The 17894-nt window shown below is 40.2% G+C and overlaps 2 protein-coding genes across 2 annotated transcripts in view; both read left to right on the top strand.

Moving 5' to 3' along the window:
* LOC108681611 overlaps positions 1 to 727 on the top strand; it is a 67231-nt gene extending 66504 nt beyond the window's left edge. The window contains exons 31-32 of the mRNA XM_047882040.1: positions 212 to 313; positions 647 to 727. Of these exons, the coding sequence (XP_047737996.1) occupies positions 212 to 313; positions 647 to 727 (183 nt within the window). The remainder of the gene's footprint in view (positions 1 to 211; positions 314 to 646) is intronic.
* Positions 728 to 1298: 571 nt separating this feature from the next.
* The window catches only part of LOC108681613, an 18288-nt gene continuing 1692 nt past the window's right edge, over positions 1299 to 17894 (top strand). The window contains exons 1-11 of the mRNA XM_018170663.2: positions 1299 to 1438; positions 6397 to 6516; positions 7338 to 7553; positions 8716 to 9073; positions 9821 to 9996; positions 11586 to 11694; positions 12331 to 12432; positions 12962 to 13114; positions 15489 to 15603; positions 16160 to 16244; positions 17270 to 17342. Coding sequence (XP_018026152.1) covers positions 6460 to 6516; positions 7338 to 7553; positions 8716 to 9073; positions 9821 to 9996; positions 11586 to 11694; positions 12331 to 12432; positions 12962 to 13114; positions 15489 to 15603; positions 16160 to 16244; positions 17270 to 17342 — 1444 coding nt within the window. The 5' untranslated portion in view covers positions 1299 to 1438; positions 6397 to 6459. The remainder of the gene's footprint in view (positions 1439 to 6396; positions 6517 to 7337; positions 7554 to 8715; positions 9074 to 9820; positions 9997 to 11585; positions 11695 to 12330; positions 12433 to 12961; positions 13115 to 15488; positions 15604 to 16159; positions 16245 to 17269; positions 17343 to 17894) is intronic.

The raw sequence follows: 17894 nt of genomic DNA, 5'->3' as shown, positions 1-17894 counted from the left end.
TCCGGCCAGTAAACTTAGACACGAGGCAAGTTTAAAGTGCCGCCGTGCCGGTAACGAATATATATACCGGCACGGCGGCACCTTAAACTTGCCTCGTGTCTAAGCTTACTTGCCGGACCAAGCGGCAGACATTTGGCATTTGTCAGATCTACCTCGTGTACAAGCACCTTATCGTTTCTTCAACTCAACACTATTAGTTCACCATCAACAGCTCATCACCATCACCTCACTATCACCCCCTCATCACCTCACCATCGCCCCTTCATCACCTCGCCCCCCGCAAGCTGCAGACGCGCACAACACGTCGCAGGCCGTTAAGTTTAATTTGATTAAGTAAAAGTTAATTCGAGTTAATTAGTTAAGTAAAGTTAATTAGGGTAATTAATTAACCTAACTGAATTAAGTTAAGTTAAGTTGAGTTAAGTTAATTAATTAACCTAACTGAATTAATTAAGTTAAGTTAATTAAGTTAAAGTTAAGTTAAGTTAATTAGTTAAGTTAAGTTAATTTAGTTAATTAATTAACATAACTGAATTAATTGAGTTAAGTTAAGTTGAGTTAAGTTAATTAATTTAATTAATTAACCTAACTGAATTAATTAAGTTAGTTAATTAAGTTAAGTCAAGTTAATTAAGTTAACCCGCAGGCCGCAGACGCGCACAACGCGTCGCAGGAGGGCGGCGACGCGTGCGCGTGGCTCACCGCGTGCAGCGACTATATAGCCTAAATGCTGTAGGGAATATATCCTACAGGATATATTCCCTATATTTACATATATATCCCTACATATACAGGTTATGTAAGGAATGTATCCTAAATATTGTAGGGAATATATTCTAAATATTGTAGGTAATATCCTGTAGGGAATATTCTATTGCGACAAATGACTTGAACTTGGCGACCCTAAAGCCGTTCAAATATATTTCTTGGCTCTTTACTGCAGTTAAATTTCTATGCTAATGAAATTCAGGATATATTTTATTAAGTATTCATTTTGTTTGCGAGGCGGTACCGTTGTTATGTTTTTGTTGAGGCAGCAAGATCTCGTATATATATTGTTGAGGCAGTAAGATCTCATATATATTTTGTTGATGCAGTAAGATCTCGTATATATTTTGTTGAAACAGTATGATCCTGTACATATTACATTACTGTACATTAAACAACACCATTAAAATATTTAATGCTGACAAAACTGACGACTGTGAAGTAGGATTGTTAATTGTTACTAGATTCATTGCTTTTATCGTGCGATTTTAAAATTAATGTAGTCGTTATGTGTCGGTTGGAAATACCCACAGGCGCTGGAAAAATTAGATCTGGTGGTGATGGTGGTGGTGGTGGCTGCGCGTGGTGTTCCTCATCACAATATTGCGCTCATCCACTCAGCATTAGAACCAGAACTTGCCCGAGTGATGCAATCATTCATCACCACTCCGTGAGTATCCAACACTCTATTATTCCTCATTCATCATCATTATTCATCATTAACACTCTATTATTCATCACAACACATATTATTCATCACTCTATTTTTCATCATTCATCAGCCCCCTGCATTCATTCATTCACTAAATGAAAATAAATGCAAAAATTTCAAACTCTCCGATCCTAAAACCTCTAATTTCTTGTTTTTTTTTTCATTGAGATGAACTGCTGTTAATAACCTTGTAATTATTTTAACCTGAGCGCAATACCGCATCAATACTAACCTAATACTGCATTAATCTACCTGTCAAAATACCTCAATAATAACAATTTCAATACAGCCTAAATACAAAGCGCAATACCACATTACAATCTAGAGCAGTACCGTATTAAAAGGCAGCGCAATAAATCAGTAATACCTAACGTAATGCAGTAGAAATACCTCAAATGTATTTACTAGAACTCCTCAAATTGTCATTTATTAATAGCAGTTAATAATCTGCTGCACTTAATTAGCATGTCATTTATTAATAATCAACTGCGCAAGAAGAAGGTCAATACGAACATTTCTGCTTTCTATTTTAAATAATATGTCCCGAAATTGTCAAGTATTTCTAAATATTTCAATATATTATAATCTTCACTTAATTAAATAATAGAACTTGTATATATTTATATGTCCCGAAATTGTCATGTATTTCTAAATATTTCAATATATTATAATCTTCACTTAATTAAACAATAGAACTTGTATATATTTTCAGCGGGAACATGAGAGCCACGCTATGTTTCGTGTTACTCCTTCTCTGTTATTCCTTCACGTTGAACTTTCCATCAGGAAAGTTCCCATGAAAGTTGGTGAAAGTTACAGGCTGGTTTTCATGATCCACGTGAGCCGCATCGACGGCGCGTGTTGAAACTCATTCAACTTTTGTCCATTTATCTGCCAAGTTGAAAAATGGAGACTACGTTGAAATCTCTACTTCATTTATTTCAGTAACTTTTGGCAGGAATTTTGACTTCGAAGTTCGTTTTATTTTAATTTGAATTAATTATTGGTGATTGTTTAAGTAACTATAGAGCAATAGTGACTATATTTACATAATAATTATGAGATAAAGGGGCTGAAATATACATGAAACTATAAATTACGCAGTGAATAAATATACAGGAAGCTGAATTACACAATGATGTAACACTATATTGGCTGAATTACAAAATGATATAAAACTATAGAGGCCGAAAGTACAATTGATATATGTAAGCCTGAATAACTAAAAATATGTTTATATTAATGCGATTGAAATTACTCGTTAGTATGAACTATAATGACAGCCATCACACACATTAATTTATATTTGAGAGACTGGCATCACTTGTTGGCTCCCAGTTAATGATTTTATGATGAATAGATGGCTTATGTATAATAGCGGACGGATCTCTGAGCGATCTCTGGGTTATCTCTAGCAGATCTCTGTCTGATCTCTGACTAATCACTGACTGATCTATGACTGATCTCTGACTTATCTCTGGCCGATCTCTGTCTGATCTCCGATTGATCTCTGACTGATCTCTGACTGATCTCTGACTGATCTCTGGTTGATCTCTGACCGATTTCTGGCTGATCTCCGACTAATCTCTGACTGATCTCTCTCTGACTGATCTCTGACTGATCTCTGACTGATCTCTGACTGATCTCTGACTGATCTCTGACTGATCTCTGACTGATCTCTGACTGATCTCTGACCGATCTCTGGCTGATCTCTGGCTTATCTCTTGACTGATCTCTGACTGAACTCCGACTGATCTCCGACTGATCTCTGACTGATCTCTAACTGATCTCTGATTGATCTCTGATGGATTTCTGACAAATCTCTGACTTATTATAAAGTTGGCATAAATTACTCTCAAATGATCTCGGACACATCATTAGCAGATCGCCTGGTCAATCTCTGGCAGATGTTGCGTTGCCTCTCATCATCAAAGCGCAATTTGCTGGAATTTTACAGTGAAATTTTTAGCGCCTGTGTAACTGGCAAGTGTTGACGTAGCGTTACGCTTTGATGTTACATGTGTCACCCTCCACCTTCTCCCATCCCATCACCCTCTACCTTCTCCCATCCCATTACTCCATCACCCTCCACCTTCTCCCATCCCATCACCCTCCACTTTCTCCCATCCCATCACCCTCCACATTCTCCCATCCCATCACCCTCCACCTTCTCCCACCCCATCACCCTTACCATCACCCATCTCTACTTTACTCACCCAGGACCATATACCAACCCAACTCACCCAGGACTAACTTATTCACCTCCAACCATCCCCGTTAATCTCTGACCGCTTCTCATACCCATAAGTCAGTTTTAATTAAACCAAAGCATGTCGTACCTTTTCAAAATAAATTATTGATAAAAATTATATCTCTTTTGTTAGCTTTTTAGGGTGAATATTTTGTAGGGCTGAAAGCTTTTTCAACAACTAAAATCTTATAACTTATTGAAAAGCCGAAATTTACTTAAGATCGGAAAGACTTTTTAGGCTAAGAAAGCTGTACCTGGTCAGATACATAGATTTTTTATATACCGTATCTTGACCGTGTGAAAATTTGGTGATTGTCCACGTTCCACCTGCTCGCACGAACAATTAATGAGCTTCCCAAAATCTTGGGTTGCGTCCGGACAGCTAATGTCCAGGTTCATGTTCTAATCCTGTATTGTACAGAATCTGAAAGCTGTACTAGTGCAAAGATTCGAAAGAATCCATAACCCTGGCTGTTCCCCACTCATCACTGACCGTGCCTCCACACACTCAAGTACTCCTTCACATCTTCAGCAGTTTCCACTCGTGCACAACCGTCCCCCTTAGGTCCCACATGTAACCGCGGTCGCCAAACTGTACCCCACTCAGAACCATACCCACTCACCAGGTCATACCCACTCACCCCATATTTACCAATTTTAGAGCAACAACTCCCGCTTTTCCAACCACCCAACCAAATCCTACTGCAGTAGCGAGTAGCAACATTGTGCTCTGGATGTATGTGGACACAACATTAAAGTTCCTTCACAAGTCGTACTATCGAAACGACGACAAGCTATGAATGGCACGACTGGTGCTGACGAACAAGCCTATATACTGGCTCATGAATGGCACAAAAAAGTTAGTAGCCAAAGAGACGAATTAGAGGACAACTCCAGTGAGGACATCGTCAGGGCTGTGGCCTGTGAGGACATCATCAGGGTTGCGGTCTGTGAGGACATTGCCAGGGCTGTGATCACTGAGGACATTAGGGCTGTGGCCTGTGAGGACTTGGTCAAGGCTGTGGCCTGTGAGGACATGGTCAATGCTGAGGCCTGTGAAGACTTTGTCAAGGCTGTGGCTTGTGAGGACATCACAAATAGCTGAACCGCTCTTATTTTCCTATTGATGTTACAAATCAAAATCAGGAGGAATTTCAAGATGACTTTTATTGCACGAGATTCGTTAAGATGACATCACTTGATCCTGTTGAACTACCAAGGAAACCACCAGTCTACAACCAATGCACCAGCTTCATGCATGGTTCCATGCTCCTTTGCACCTAATAGGGTATGTCCAACATACACCCAGCCTCCAGTTGGGCATATTCAACCTAAACCCAGCCTCTAGTTGGGCATATTCAACCTAAACCCAGCCTCTAGTTGAACATATTCAACCTAAACCCAGCCTCTAGTTGGGCATATTCAACCTTAACCCAGCCTCTAGTTGGGCATATTCAACCTTAACTCAGCCTCTAGTTGGCATATTCAACCTGAACCCAGCCTCTAGTTGGGCATATTCAACCTGAACCCAGCCTCTAGTTGGCATATTCAACCTACACCCAGCCTCTAGTTGGGCATATTCAACCTACATCCAGCCTCTAGTCGGGCATATTCAACCTAAACCCAGCCGCTAGTTGGGCATATTCAACCTACTCCCAGCCTCTAGTTGAACATATTCAACCTACACCCAGCCTTTAGTTGGACATATTTAACCTAAACCCAGCCTCTAGTTGGACATATTCAACCTAAACCCAGCCTCTAGTTGGGCATATTTAACCTACACCCAGCCTCTAGTCGGGCATATTTAACCTACACCCAGCCTCTAGTTGAACATATTCAACCTACACCCAGCCTCTAGTTGGACATATTCAACCTACACCCAGCCTCTAGTTGGACATATTCAACCTACACCCAGCCTCTAGTTGGCATATTCAACCTACACTCAGCCTCTAGTTGGCATATTCAACCTACACCCAGCCTTTAGTTGGACATATTCAACCTACACCCACTAAGTTCAGCCAGCCTTCAGCTAATAAGGTCGAGGAATCTGAAACCAAAGCTCGAAGTCGGAGTTTAAGAAGTTCTGCGCATCAGACCCTCCTCCATCACCGCAATCATCCAACAAGAGAATCCAACACCGCAAGAAACTTACGCGATGATGGCGGGTAAAATTTCACGCGCGGCCAGCGCTGCGTCACGATGCGGGACCGAAAGTTCTGTGATGCCTGCTAAGTCTTTATTATGAAGGCCACCTTTTGTTATTCTTTCTGGAAATTTGATCAGGAACAGAGGTTTGGGAAATTTAGGGTAATCATTTTTGGCTCGTCAAAACAATTAAACCATCAGGCACAAGACCTCATTGTGAAAGCATAAAATTGAAATAGAAAACAATGAATTAGCTCTCGAAATACATGAATTAGCCGAAAATTTTTGATTCCTGCTTCGGAATAGAAATTTTCTCATGTAAACCAGTGATGCCTAGGATATATCCATTAAATCCTGTCCGTAACGAATATCCAGTTCATTAAATCCTGTCTTCAATCCTGTTCTTAAAATATCCTATCCATGAAATCCCATCCGTAGCGAATAAATAGCCATTAATCCTGTCTCGCTGTCCGTACATGTCTAGGAAATATCCATGAAATCCTGTTCGTAACCCCCGCAGAGTTTGGAGCCCCGACGCGGCTCCGCCAAATGCCCCAGAGTTCTTGCGGGGCGGGACCGCGTGATGGCCGTGGACGGGGGCGACCCTGGCAGCCTCTCCTTCACAGTCTCCAACATCCCTGTGAGACAGAGGGCGGCACTCGCCGTCCCCATGTGTTATGGGACAGTATCCATCGTCCCCATGTGTTATGGGACGGCTTGCATCGTCCCATGCATTATGGGACGGTGTTATGGGACGGTTTCCATTGTCCCCATGTATTATGGGACGGTGTTATGGGACGGTGTTATGGGACGGTGTTATGGGACAGTATCCATCGTCCTCATGTGTTATGGGACAGTATCCATCGTCCCTATGTGTTATGGGACGGTATCCATCGTCCCTATGTGTTATGGGACGGTATCCATCGTCCCTATGTGTTATGGGACGGCATCCATCGTCCCTATGTGCTATGGGACGGTGTCCAACATCATCTGGGGTTTCAAGAATTTTTTCTTTATGTTGTCTTCTGCCCAATCATCGTATTACGCACCGAATCTCTTTTAATGTACAAAAGTTGAAATTTAATACAATCCTCCAGTAATTCAATCAGACCATATGATGAAACCGAAGAGATTCGCAAACATACGATGACATTGTGCAGAATAACAGCATAGCCCACCGTTACATACTATGACGCTGAGTATAATAACAGTATAGCTCTCCGTTATTTACGATAACACTACAGAATAACAGCACAGTCCACCGTTACTTACGATGACACTGTACAGAATAACAGCACAGCCCTCCGTTACTTACGATGACACTGTGCAGAATAACAGCATATCCCTCCGTTACTTACGATAACACTGTGCAGAATAACAGCATAGCCCTCCATTACTTACGAAGACACTGTACAGAATAACAGCAAAGCCAACCGTTTCATTCACGTACAATCGGTGCAGGAAAGCCTGACCGAAAAGCCCTGGTCGTGTGAGTTCGACGTCAAGAAAATATCGGCATCGACGGAGGCGCTGACGAAGCTTATGGCGGCCCAGGCGCACCAACTGCTGAAGAACTTCAACATTTTGCCGTACGCGCACTCAGCGCCATCTGGTGACGTGGCTTGGCAATACTCCACTTTGTCGTCTGCTGTTGTGACTTTGCCAGGATATTTCCAGGTTTGTGTGTTTTGAGGAGGTACAAATATGTTTATTTTATAGGTCTCGCAAGTTTTTATATACCGGAGAACTAAATTTCCAATTTGAATGTATCAAATTGTGTCGCCAAGTAATACCATTATCCCCAAGATACTTTGTGGGTCTCACTATGATTTATTTTAAGGTTTTTCACAAATACTAGATCAACTTGAATAAACTGTTCTCAGAGAGTGGAAACAATAAACTGTTCTCAGTGAGTGTTTCAGGGTTTCCAAACACAATTTAGTTTTCAGGTTCTCTTTCTTGAATCTTGACAAATGCTGGGTAACGAGTTCCTTGGACCAAATACCTGCCAAATTTCATACATCAGTACGCAAAATACATTTCATTTCCTAAAACACTGTATTAATTTTTATTATGTGCATTTACTAGCACTGATACTTACTATCAGCCGAGTCTAAACAGGATTGCCTTCTAATTTTTGTCTAGCATCAGATGGCATATATAACAAAACTAACCTTATTTCTGATCGTCCGTGATGCGAGACAATAGCAGACATATTCTCCTTTTTAATTTGAAAAACATGACTCAATATAGGGAGGATTAAAAAACTAAATAAATCAAATTATTATAATATTTCATAATTCATCTCAGTTTATGCGCTCATAAGTTATGCAATAAATGCGACAAAGTGAATGACCTGAGCAACGGTCTAGGCTCGGCGAGGTTGCGTGCGGTCTATATAGACTGCAATCTAAATGTTTTTACTATCTATTTAAAAATCGACTTCATTTTAAATTATCCACTAAACCTGGGTGCAAGATGCTGTTGTGCATTCATATTTGTTGTCACGATGTTTTAATTTCAAATTAAGGTCAATACGAAACAATACATTTTGAAACGTTCACTTCGACTTCAGCGAGTCAGTGGCCGTTCGCGGTCTACTAACTATTGATATTTGCTTATTCTATAGAAGTTTTACTAATTACAAATGTGTTTTCTACTACCCATATTCTTATTTCCATATTTTATTTTACATTATCAATAAGGTGTTCGGAATTATCGTTATATTATGGTAGGATGTTCGCAATTATTTCTCAACATATATTCTTTATGGTACTAAATATGGTACTGATTGCAAGCAATAATTATAATATAATTAACATTCACACATTTTCACCAGGGCTCCGTGGTGACGCTGGCTGATGGTGCGCGCGTGGGGGTGGGTAGCGTGACGTGTAGAGGTGCGATCGGGTCTACTTTCTCTACCTCATCATCTACCCTCCAAAACTCACCATCATCTACCCTCCAAACCTCACCGTCATCTATCCTCCCAACATCACCATCAACCAACCCTAATATTGTCTCGACTCACGATATACTGAGGAGTAATCTACAGTCAACTCTACCCGGCTTAGAGTCTACCCAGTCTACTTCGTCTACCTCATCACCAGCCTCGCATCTACCCAGCGTCTTGTTGGCCCGGCCTAAAGTCCGCGCTGCTGATGGATACACGCTGGATAATTCAGGCGACATTGCCGGTAATCTGGGATGAATTACATTGTGACTTAAAACGCTTCTTTAACTGTTAATATCAGCGAGATCATTACATATTTATTGCATTATTTACTTTCAGCGAGATTATTACATCTTTATTACATTATTTAATATCAGCGAGATCATTACATATTTATTGCATTATTTACTTTCAGCGAGATTATTACATCTTTATTTAATTATTTAATATCTGCGAGATTATTACATCAATATTTAATTATTTAATATCAGCGATATTACTACATCTTTATTAAATTATTTAATAGCATAGAAATTATTACTTATTTATTGAATTTCTCTGTCATGACACTTGCTGCTGCTGTGACCGTTATAACATGAATAGAATCTGTATGCAGGCGGCAGCGTTAAAGTATATTTGTACTGAGCTTTTCTAATGAATGGTGATCTTTATAGAAATTGCTCTATAATGAATTTATGCCTAATTTCTGTGTAGCGAAAAAGTTTAATTTATGCACCATGGAATATCCATTACATTTTTGAACCATGCATGAAATGTATGGTTCACAAATATTCATGCGTATGCAAATCAAGCAAATAATTCATAATAATTCATAAATAATTAAAATAATTCAAATAATTCATAATAATTCATAAAAAATTAAAATAATTCATAAAGAATTCAAGCAAATCAAGCAAATATTCATTAGTATGCAAATCATATTCATATATATAAAGTATGCAAATCAAGTGCATCTCTTCCATGGTCCCAGTGTTGGTGTACCACTGCACCAGCTTGGCTGTGAACTGCAGTGACTGCACCAGCTTACTGGGTGCACCACCTGGTGCACAAGACAGCGGTGAACCAGCTGCACCGTGGTGTGGTTGGTGCACCAGCACCAATACGTGCACCAGCAGAAGTCACTGCACTGTCGGGGACTGGCTGCTGGTGAGTCACTTGACCCACTTCCCTCAGCACTTCCCTCACCTCTTCCCTCACCACTTCCCTCACCACTTCCCTCACCACTTCCCCCACCATTTCCCTCACCACTTCACACTTCCCAAGTCACTCAACATTTCATTTAAACATTCAAATAAATCCGTCATTTAGATAACATCCTAGATAACAATCCCGGAATCTAGAATCTGTTTTTCAAACGAAAACAATCATGTCAACTTTTAACTTGTAACAATTGTGTTTATTTGATATCAAAGCAGCCGGTGCAACATGTTGTAAGCGAAAGCCGACGTAACTCATTATTATTCAACAAGAACGCAGCATCCTGGAACAAAATAACACTACTATAAAACAGGAAAAACGGTAACGTAAAGGGAATATATTCATATGTGAAGGTCTTACACATACAGAAACTATTTACAGAATTTTTACAAGGAGAACAGTAGTTATTGGTCGTGAATGTGTCAATGCCAACAATGGTCACTAGTTCTAGAGCGAAGTAACTTGTAAGAACTGAACGGAATACTATTTACATGTGGGCGCTATAACAGAATTTTCATAATACAACATAACATACGTAGCAAAGCTCATGTTTGATCGAGTTTAGGGCAAGCAAACGCGTGTCCACTGAAGCTCTTTGATGAGCTGATGGTCAATCATGCGACCTCGTCTGATGGACAGTGCTGGCCGCTGATGCCTTGACCACCCTGCCATCGATGACATATTCAAGTGTCCTTGACATGTATAGGCACATTGTTTAAACTATTTTCGTTCAGATTTCCGTTGACTTTTTTGGCAATTGTCTCACAATTTTCATGCTAATTTTTAGGAAATTGTAACCTGATTATCTCGAAAATTCTCCACGCGGAATACTGAGAGAATAACGGCAAGATTGTCTCAATATATTCGTTGTAAATTTCCGTGAAATTTTGCGCTCTTTATCTAAACAACGTTCATGGAGATATCGGCTCAAATTCGTGGCAGTGTTATAACAATATTCGTGCAGATTTCCGTCTAAATTACTGTCGTTTTATCTCAACAATTTTCATGCAGGATTGCAGATTTTCTAGAAAATTATAGGCAGATTGCCGTAGCAATTTTCATGCTGAATTTCGGACATCCATGAAAACATAAAGAAGGCAATCTTAATTTTTGAAATGATCGCTTGTAGGCAAGGTGGACAAATTTTTGTCAAATTTCCTCTACCGATGACAGGAAATCTTTCATGATCATTCATAGGCTGTGAGGGTAATTTTCCAGGATAATCAAGAAAAATTTCATTGGCATTAAAAAAAAGATTTCAGTTACGCCTTTCATGCCAATGCATTTAATTTAAATGCATTAATCACGCATTAGTTTAAATGCATTAATCACACATTAATTCAAATGCATTAATCACGCATTTAATTTAAATGCATTAATCACGCAATTAATTTGAATGCACTAATCACGCATTTAATTTAAATGCATGTCATTTCAAAAGCGTACAAACCTTGCGTGGTTGCGTACACAAGGCATTACTATGTTGCAAATTGTCTACAAATTCTGCAACTGATTCTGATAAAATCTTTTGCTTGCAGTCGCCCGACTTCAGTCGTTCAGTCTCCAACAGTCGCTGCAAGTCGTTGGATGACTCAGTTAAGGCTCTTCACCACCCAGGACACTTGGATGAACACTTGGCTGAGACTGGTGAGACTGACGCAACTCAGTCAAATGACTAGGCTGAGACTGGTGAGACTAGCGCAACTCAGTCAAATGACAAGGTTAAGAATAGTGAGACAGGGGCAACTTGCTCAAATGACTAGGTTAAAAATAGTGAGACTGGGGCAACTTACTCAAATGACTAGGTTAAAAATAGTGAGACTGGCGCAAGTCAGTTAAATGACTAGGTTAAGAATAGTGAGACTGGCGCAACTTAGTCAAATGACTAGGTTAAGAATAGTGAGACTGGCGCAACTCAGTCAAATTACTAGGTTAAGAATAGTGAGATTACAGCAACTCAGTCAAATGACTAGGTTAAGACTAGTGAGACTGGCGCAAGTTCAATTAAATGATCAAGTTGAAACTAGTATGACCAGAGGAAGTTGAAATGCATCATGAATAATTATTATTATGGAATGCATGTTGAATAATTAATATATTATAGCGAGAAAACTCTTATTTTATAGCGAGGGAACGTCTTTTGATACGTCTTACGTAGCACGTCTTTTGATACGTCTTACGCAGCACGTCTTTTGATACGTCTTACGTAGCACGTCTTTTGATACGTCTTACGTAGCACGTCTTTTGATACGTCTTACGTATTGCGTCTTTTTATTATCGCAGCAGACGAGTCGCCTGGTCGCCTGCCCGAGTCACTGACAGCAGACGACGACCTGAGCTCAGCTGCAGACGAGGCACACGAGTTCACAGACGACCAAGACGAAGGCGAGTCAACGTCACGTGGCGTGATCGTCTGATGAATCTTGCCGCGTTTGTTGATATTTTATCACGATAAAGATGGCCGACTCTAAAATTATTGTTTTTTGAGTAGCGAGAAAAAATAACCAAATTTATATACGAGTGTTTAATTAACTCGTGAATTGATTTTAAAATTAAATCTTTTGTGTTTTTGTAATAGAAAAAGTTCCACATAGTTGCTATTGAATTTAAAAGTATAATTTAATTGCGCCATGCTTCCAGTTAGTAAACGTCAATTAAGGTCTTAATTAATTAATTAGAGGTTGGGCATCAATGTCGACTAATCTCATTAATATTACACAATAATTTTGATTATTTTGGTGCTAATCTTCGTTTATCCGACATGAAAAATACCGCCATTGACACGTTAACTGCTATCATTTGAGTCCAAGCCGTTCACAGCACAGACCGTTCAACTATTCATGAATTGTTCAGAATTGAAATTATGTATTTGAAGGATTTATTAAATAACTGATATTTGGACTTCTGAAAACAGAGGCCACGGGCTTGGAAGTGGAAGATGTACAGAATAAACACAGGAGGAAGGGACAGAGGAAACGGAACAGGAAGAACAGGACGGAGGGCGATACACAAGACGATGATGAGGATGACAAGGTGGAAGTTGTTCTCAACGACAGAAAAACAAAAGGTGAGCTCTAAAATATACACTTTTTTTGCGTCTGACGAACATTTTTTTACGAATTTTAAAAATATTTAAAAATATTTTCAAGGTTTAAAAACCTTTAAAAGTATTTTCAAGGTTTTTTTCAGTTTACAAATATTCTCTAAATTGATTTCAGTATAATCGACCAAACTCTCAAATCAAAGCTAAATGCATTTTTCACTAATTTTTTTCTGCAAAAAAATACTTTTGGTAAAAAATGAAATAATTTTTTCAAAATGAAATAGAATTACTATTTTAAGATTTAAGAAATATTTTAATGTTAAAACATGAATTACAACCTGAGGTCACGAAATTCACTATTAATGTTTTGTTTCGGATAAGTCAGATTTTAGAAGAGGTTCAATGTATTGCAAGATTCAAAATTACATTTATTGCAGTTCGAAGGCCTGCGCGAGATAAAGATCAGCGTCGAGCAATTTTTGGAAGAACCTTTATTGACAATAAGGATTTAAGAGATCAATTTATATTTTTAATGTTGATACATTGATCATTTAAAGCTCTGTGGCGTTAGATTCTAAAGTGTTCACGTCTCGACGAAATGAAGACTAGAGTTGAGGTGACGTCTAGAGTTGACGTAACGTCTAGAGGGCAGAGTTGACGTAACGTCTAGAGGGCAGAGTTGACGTAACGTCTAGAGTTGACGTCACGTCTAGAGTTGTGGTGACGTCTAGAGTTGTGGTGACGTCTAGAGTTGAGGTGACGTCTAGAGATGAGAAGACGTCTAGAGTTGAGGTGACGTCTAGAGTTGACGTAACGTCTAGAGTTGAGGTGACGTCTAGAGTTGACGTAACGTCTAGAGTTGACGTAACGTCCAGAGTTGTGGTGACGTCTAGAGTTGTGGTGACGTCTAGAGTTGAGGTGACGTCTAGAGTTGAGGTGACGTCTAGAGTTGACGTAACGTCTAGAGTTGACGTAACGTCTAGATTTAAAGCGATGATGTACGTAATTTATGAAATCGAGAAGCGGAAATCGCTCGGATAATTGCACAACTAGCATTATAATTAATATCAAAACAAAGATAATATCAACGCAAATGTTAGGTTCACCACGGATCACAAACGCCATTGTTGGTGAACATTGATTGTAATACACGAGTTTATTTTAAAACTTCATCACCTATTAATTTCGTTGGTCGAAACCTACCAAGTAAGCATGAATAAATTCAAATTCTAGAAAGAATACCGCTACTAGACACTGGAATAACCTAGCATTGGGTCCGGGGCTCGCAGTTAAAGACCCAAGAGACCCGAAAAAATCCTGGGTCTGCATCAGATTCCGTAGCGGGATTGGCATAATTAAATGAGGCTGAAGTTCATTAGAGTTAACGAGCGTTTAATAACGCTTATTAGCCCCGAACAAGTGACCCGATGTTCTCTTGTTCAAGCGTTAAATGACAAATTGTGCCGGTACAATTCAGGAGGATAACGACTTTTTACGTGTGGTTTGCGCTCGTCGTTGGATAAAATTTTTATCAATAGAATAGAATATTAGCTATATATTTTTTATTATTCTGGAATATTATTTATGAGTAGAAAGTGATGTTATCGAGAACATCGGGGAGTTAAGGTTTCTAAGAAGAAAAATTTTTCTTTAATGAAAGATTTATCCTTAGATAGAAGTCTCTTTGAATACAAACTTTGTCTTCATAGAAGAATAGTTTTCATTATAAGCAAAATCTTCTAATTGGAACCTAACAATTCTTTTTAAAAGTATATTTTCATCAGGAATAATTTTTTTTCGAAAACAGATTTATAATTTTAGCAGCAATTTTTTTAACAAAACGTTATATTTTGGAGGAAACCTTAACTCTTATGAAAAAATTCTTTGAAGAAACCAAATTTTGTCTACAAGAAAAACGTTTACCTCAAGTGAAACAAACGCACTCCTGAGCAACACGGCGACCGCTTCAGAGATGAATTTCTCTACTCAGACTCAAATTATTGTCTTCAGAAAATAACATTATTTTATAAAATTTCTCTTCATGAATGAAATTTTCTCTTTAGCAGTAAAAGTTCCTAGCAAAAGGGCGGTATCGTGTTTTTTATTAAATCGTAAATATATTGTATTTATAAACTCGCTTGATTTTGTTGCGATTAAATGCGCGAAAACTTTATATAACAATTTTTTTCATAGTGAACCAACCATTCCACAGAAATATTAATATTTCCCTTTTCTAATAACTTTCTTCCCTTTTCTACAGTAATAACGATTGGGCTCTCACTCTCGGCGCAAGTACTATAGGGTAAAATTACGATAAACAGTAAAAGTTCCTACCAAAAGTTAATAAGCTGCTTGATCCCAGGATAAATCAGCTGGATGACATTCACCTTCTTTCCAGGACGGGGGCGGGGGAGGTCCAGCAGCAGGGGGCGCGGGGGCGGCGGTAACATAAAAGTGGCCAAGGGCCGCTACTTCCTGAAGCTTCCGTTCCATCCTGAGGTCTACGTCGCCAGGTCAGTGAGGTCCCTGAGGTCTACGTCGCCAGGTCAGTGAGGTCTCTGAGGTCTACGTCGCCAGGTCAGTGAGGTCCCNCTGTGGACGAGGGCGGCAAGAGTGGGGCTGTGGACGAGGGCGGCAAGAGTGGGGCTGTGGACGAGGGCGGCAAGAGTGGGGCTGTGGACGAGGGCGGCAAGAGTGGGGCTGTGGACGAGGGCGGCAAGAGTGGGGCTGTGGACGAGGGCGGCAAGAGTGGGGCTGTGGACGAGGGCGGCAAGAGTGGGGCTGTGGACGAGGGCAGCAAGAGTGGGGCTGTGGACGAGGGCGGCAAGAGTGGGTCGCACGTGGGCCCAAAACAACACGATATTTCGGCCAAGACAAATAGTTAATTCGCCGCCATTGTGGTGGCCAGACGGGACAAGAGCCTGGCCAAGGATGTCGTTGGGATAATAAATATCGATTTTAGATAAATTCCTCAACAATCTTTATTATAAGCATTCATATAATTGGCCGGCACAATTTTTGGGGGAATATTAATTATTTCACGGACCTGAAATAAAATTTTTCTTACAGAGACACGTGGCGTCTGCACACGGGACGTCAGTATTACGTGCCAGTTACGAAGAAAATGTTTGTCAATCTTGGATTCGTGCGCCAGGTGAGTTAGTATAAGTATTAGTATAGTATCTTCGGCACTGAAGAATAGGCCTGGATAGGCCTGTCGCCGATTCTTGTATTTTTCTTGACTAGACTGGCCTTTTGATCAAATCTTTTCAACGAACGGTAGGCTTAAAATCACAGCTAGATTTCAGTTGTTCCGTAGGATACGAGGCATTTCAAGACTATACAATATACATACTGTATGTATATACGAGTTGGTCGTAGGTTTACTGGTGCACTTGCATTGAAGATTTGTTTGGTACCACACATATAAATTATATTAAGTTCTTTAAACATTTGGAAACTGTTAGCTATTAATCTGAAAAAATGGGCATAAATGCACGACATAACGGCAGAAAATGAGAGCTTCAGTTCCCTTGCTTCTGAGTTTAGTTAGCTTCATAATTTACTTTTGGTTTTCGAGTCATTTACTAGAAGACGGTTATTCTTGTCAAGAATCTATTATTGTTGTCAACGAAAGAAAAACTTATTTTCTCACAATAGATGGGTGATTGAAATTACATTTAGTATCCTAGTTTTACGCTTCAACTGATTGGCTTAAATTTTGAGCACCTTATTCAATTATTGCTGATCTCACAATTAGGAGCGAGTCAACTAATTAACGATGATTACAAATGCGCGTTAATGAATGACGAATTACAGACATAGTGAAATTAGCAAAATGCAATATCCAGTATTTAATTAAAGGCTCACTTTCAAAAATTAAATAGTCAATTTAAGAGATAAGCTGATTAGAGGAAATATATTGTCTGCAGTTAAGACACAGTTCTCGTGAATAACCACATTATTGATAGTATGCAAAATGTGATGAATTGATACAAAATGAGAAGAGTTGATAAAAATGGGGAAAATTGTTACAAAATGTGAAGAATTGATAGGAAATGCGATGAATTGAAACAAAATGTAACGAATTGATACAAAATATGAAGAATTGATGTATATCAATTCCCATACAATGATGAATAACAGTAATAATTGTAATGATACCCCCCCCCCCCCCAGGCGGTGCACGGCAGTCTCGGCGCTGAGCGCAGCCGCACGGTCCTGGTGGACGGCGCGTGGAAGAGGGCCTCAGGTACACCTCCATGCACCTCCCTGGCCCCTCCTGTCCCTTCTGCCCCTCTTAGCTGTTTCTCCGTGTACCTCCTGCCCCTCCACGCACCTCCTGTCCCTCCATGCACCTCCTACCCCTCCATGCACCTCCTGCCCCTCCATGCCCTCCTGTCCCTCCATGCCCTCCTGTCCCTCCATGCACCTCCTGCCCCTCCATGCACCTCCCTGGCCCCTCCTGTCCCTTCTGCCCCTCTTAGCTGTTTCTCCGTGTACCTCCTGTCCCTCCGTGCACATCCTGTCCCTTCATGCACCTCCTGTCCCTCCATGCACCTCCTATCCCTCCATGCACATCCTGTCCCTCCATGCACATCCTGTCCCTCCATGCACCTCCTCCTACCCCTCCTAGCTGTTTCTCTGTGTACCTCCTGTCCCTCCATGCACCTCCTACCCCTCCTAGCTGTTTCTCTGTGTACCTCCTGTCCCTCCACGCACCTCCTGTCCCTCCATGCACCTCCTGCCCCTCCACGCACCTCCTGTCCCTCCATGCACCTCCTGTCCCTCCATGCACCTCCTG

This window comes from Hyalella azteca, unplaced genomic scaffold, assembly GCF_000764305.2.
Source record: "Hyalella azteca isolate HAZT.00-mixed unplaced genomic scaffold, Hazt_2.0.2 contig9540, whole genome shotgun sequence".
In the NCBI taxonomy this organism is placed as follows: domain Eukaryota; kingdom Metazoa; phylum Arthropoda; class Malacostraca; order Amphipoda; family Hyalellidae; genus Hyalella; species Hyalella azteca.
The sequence above is the reverse complement of the archived record's forward strand: the minus strand, read 5'-3'. Positions and strand labels throughout refer to the sequence as shown.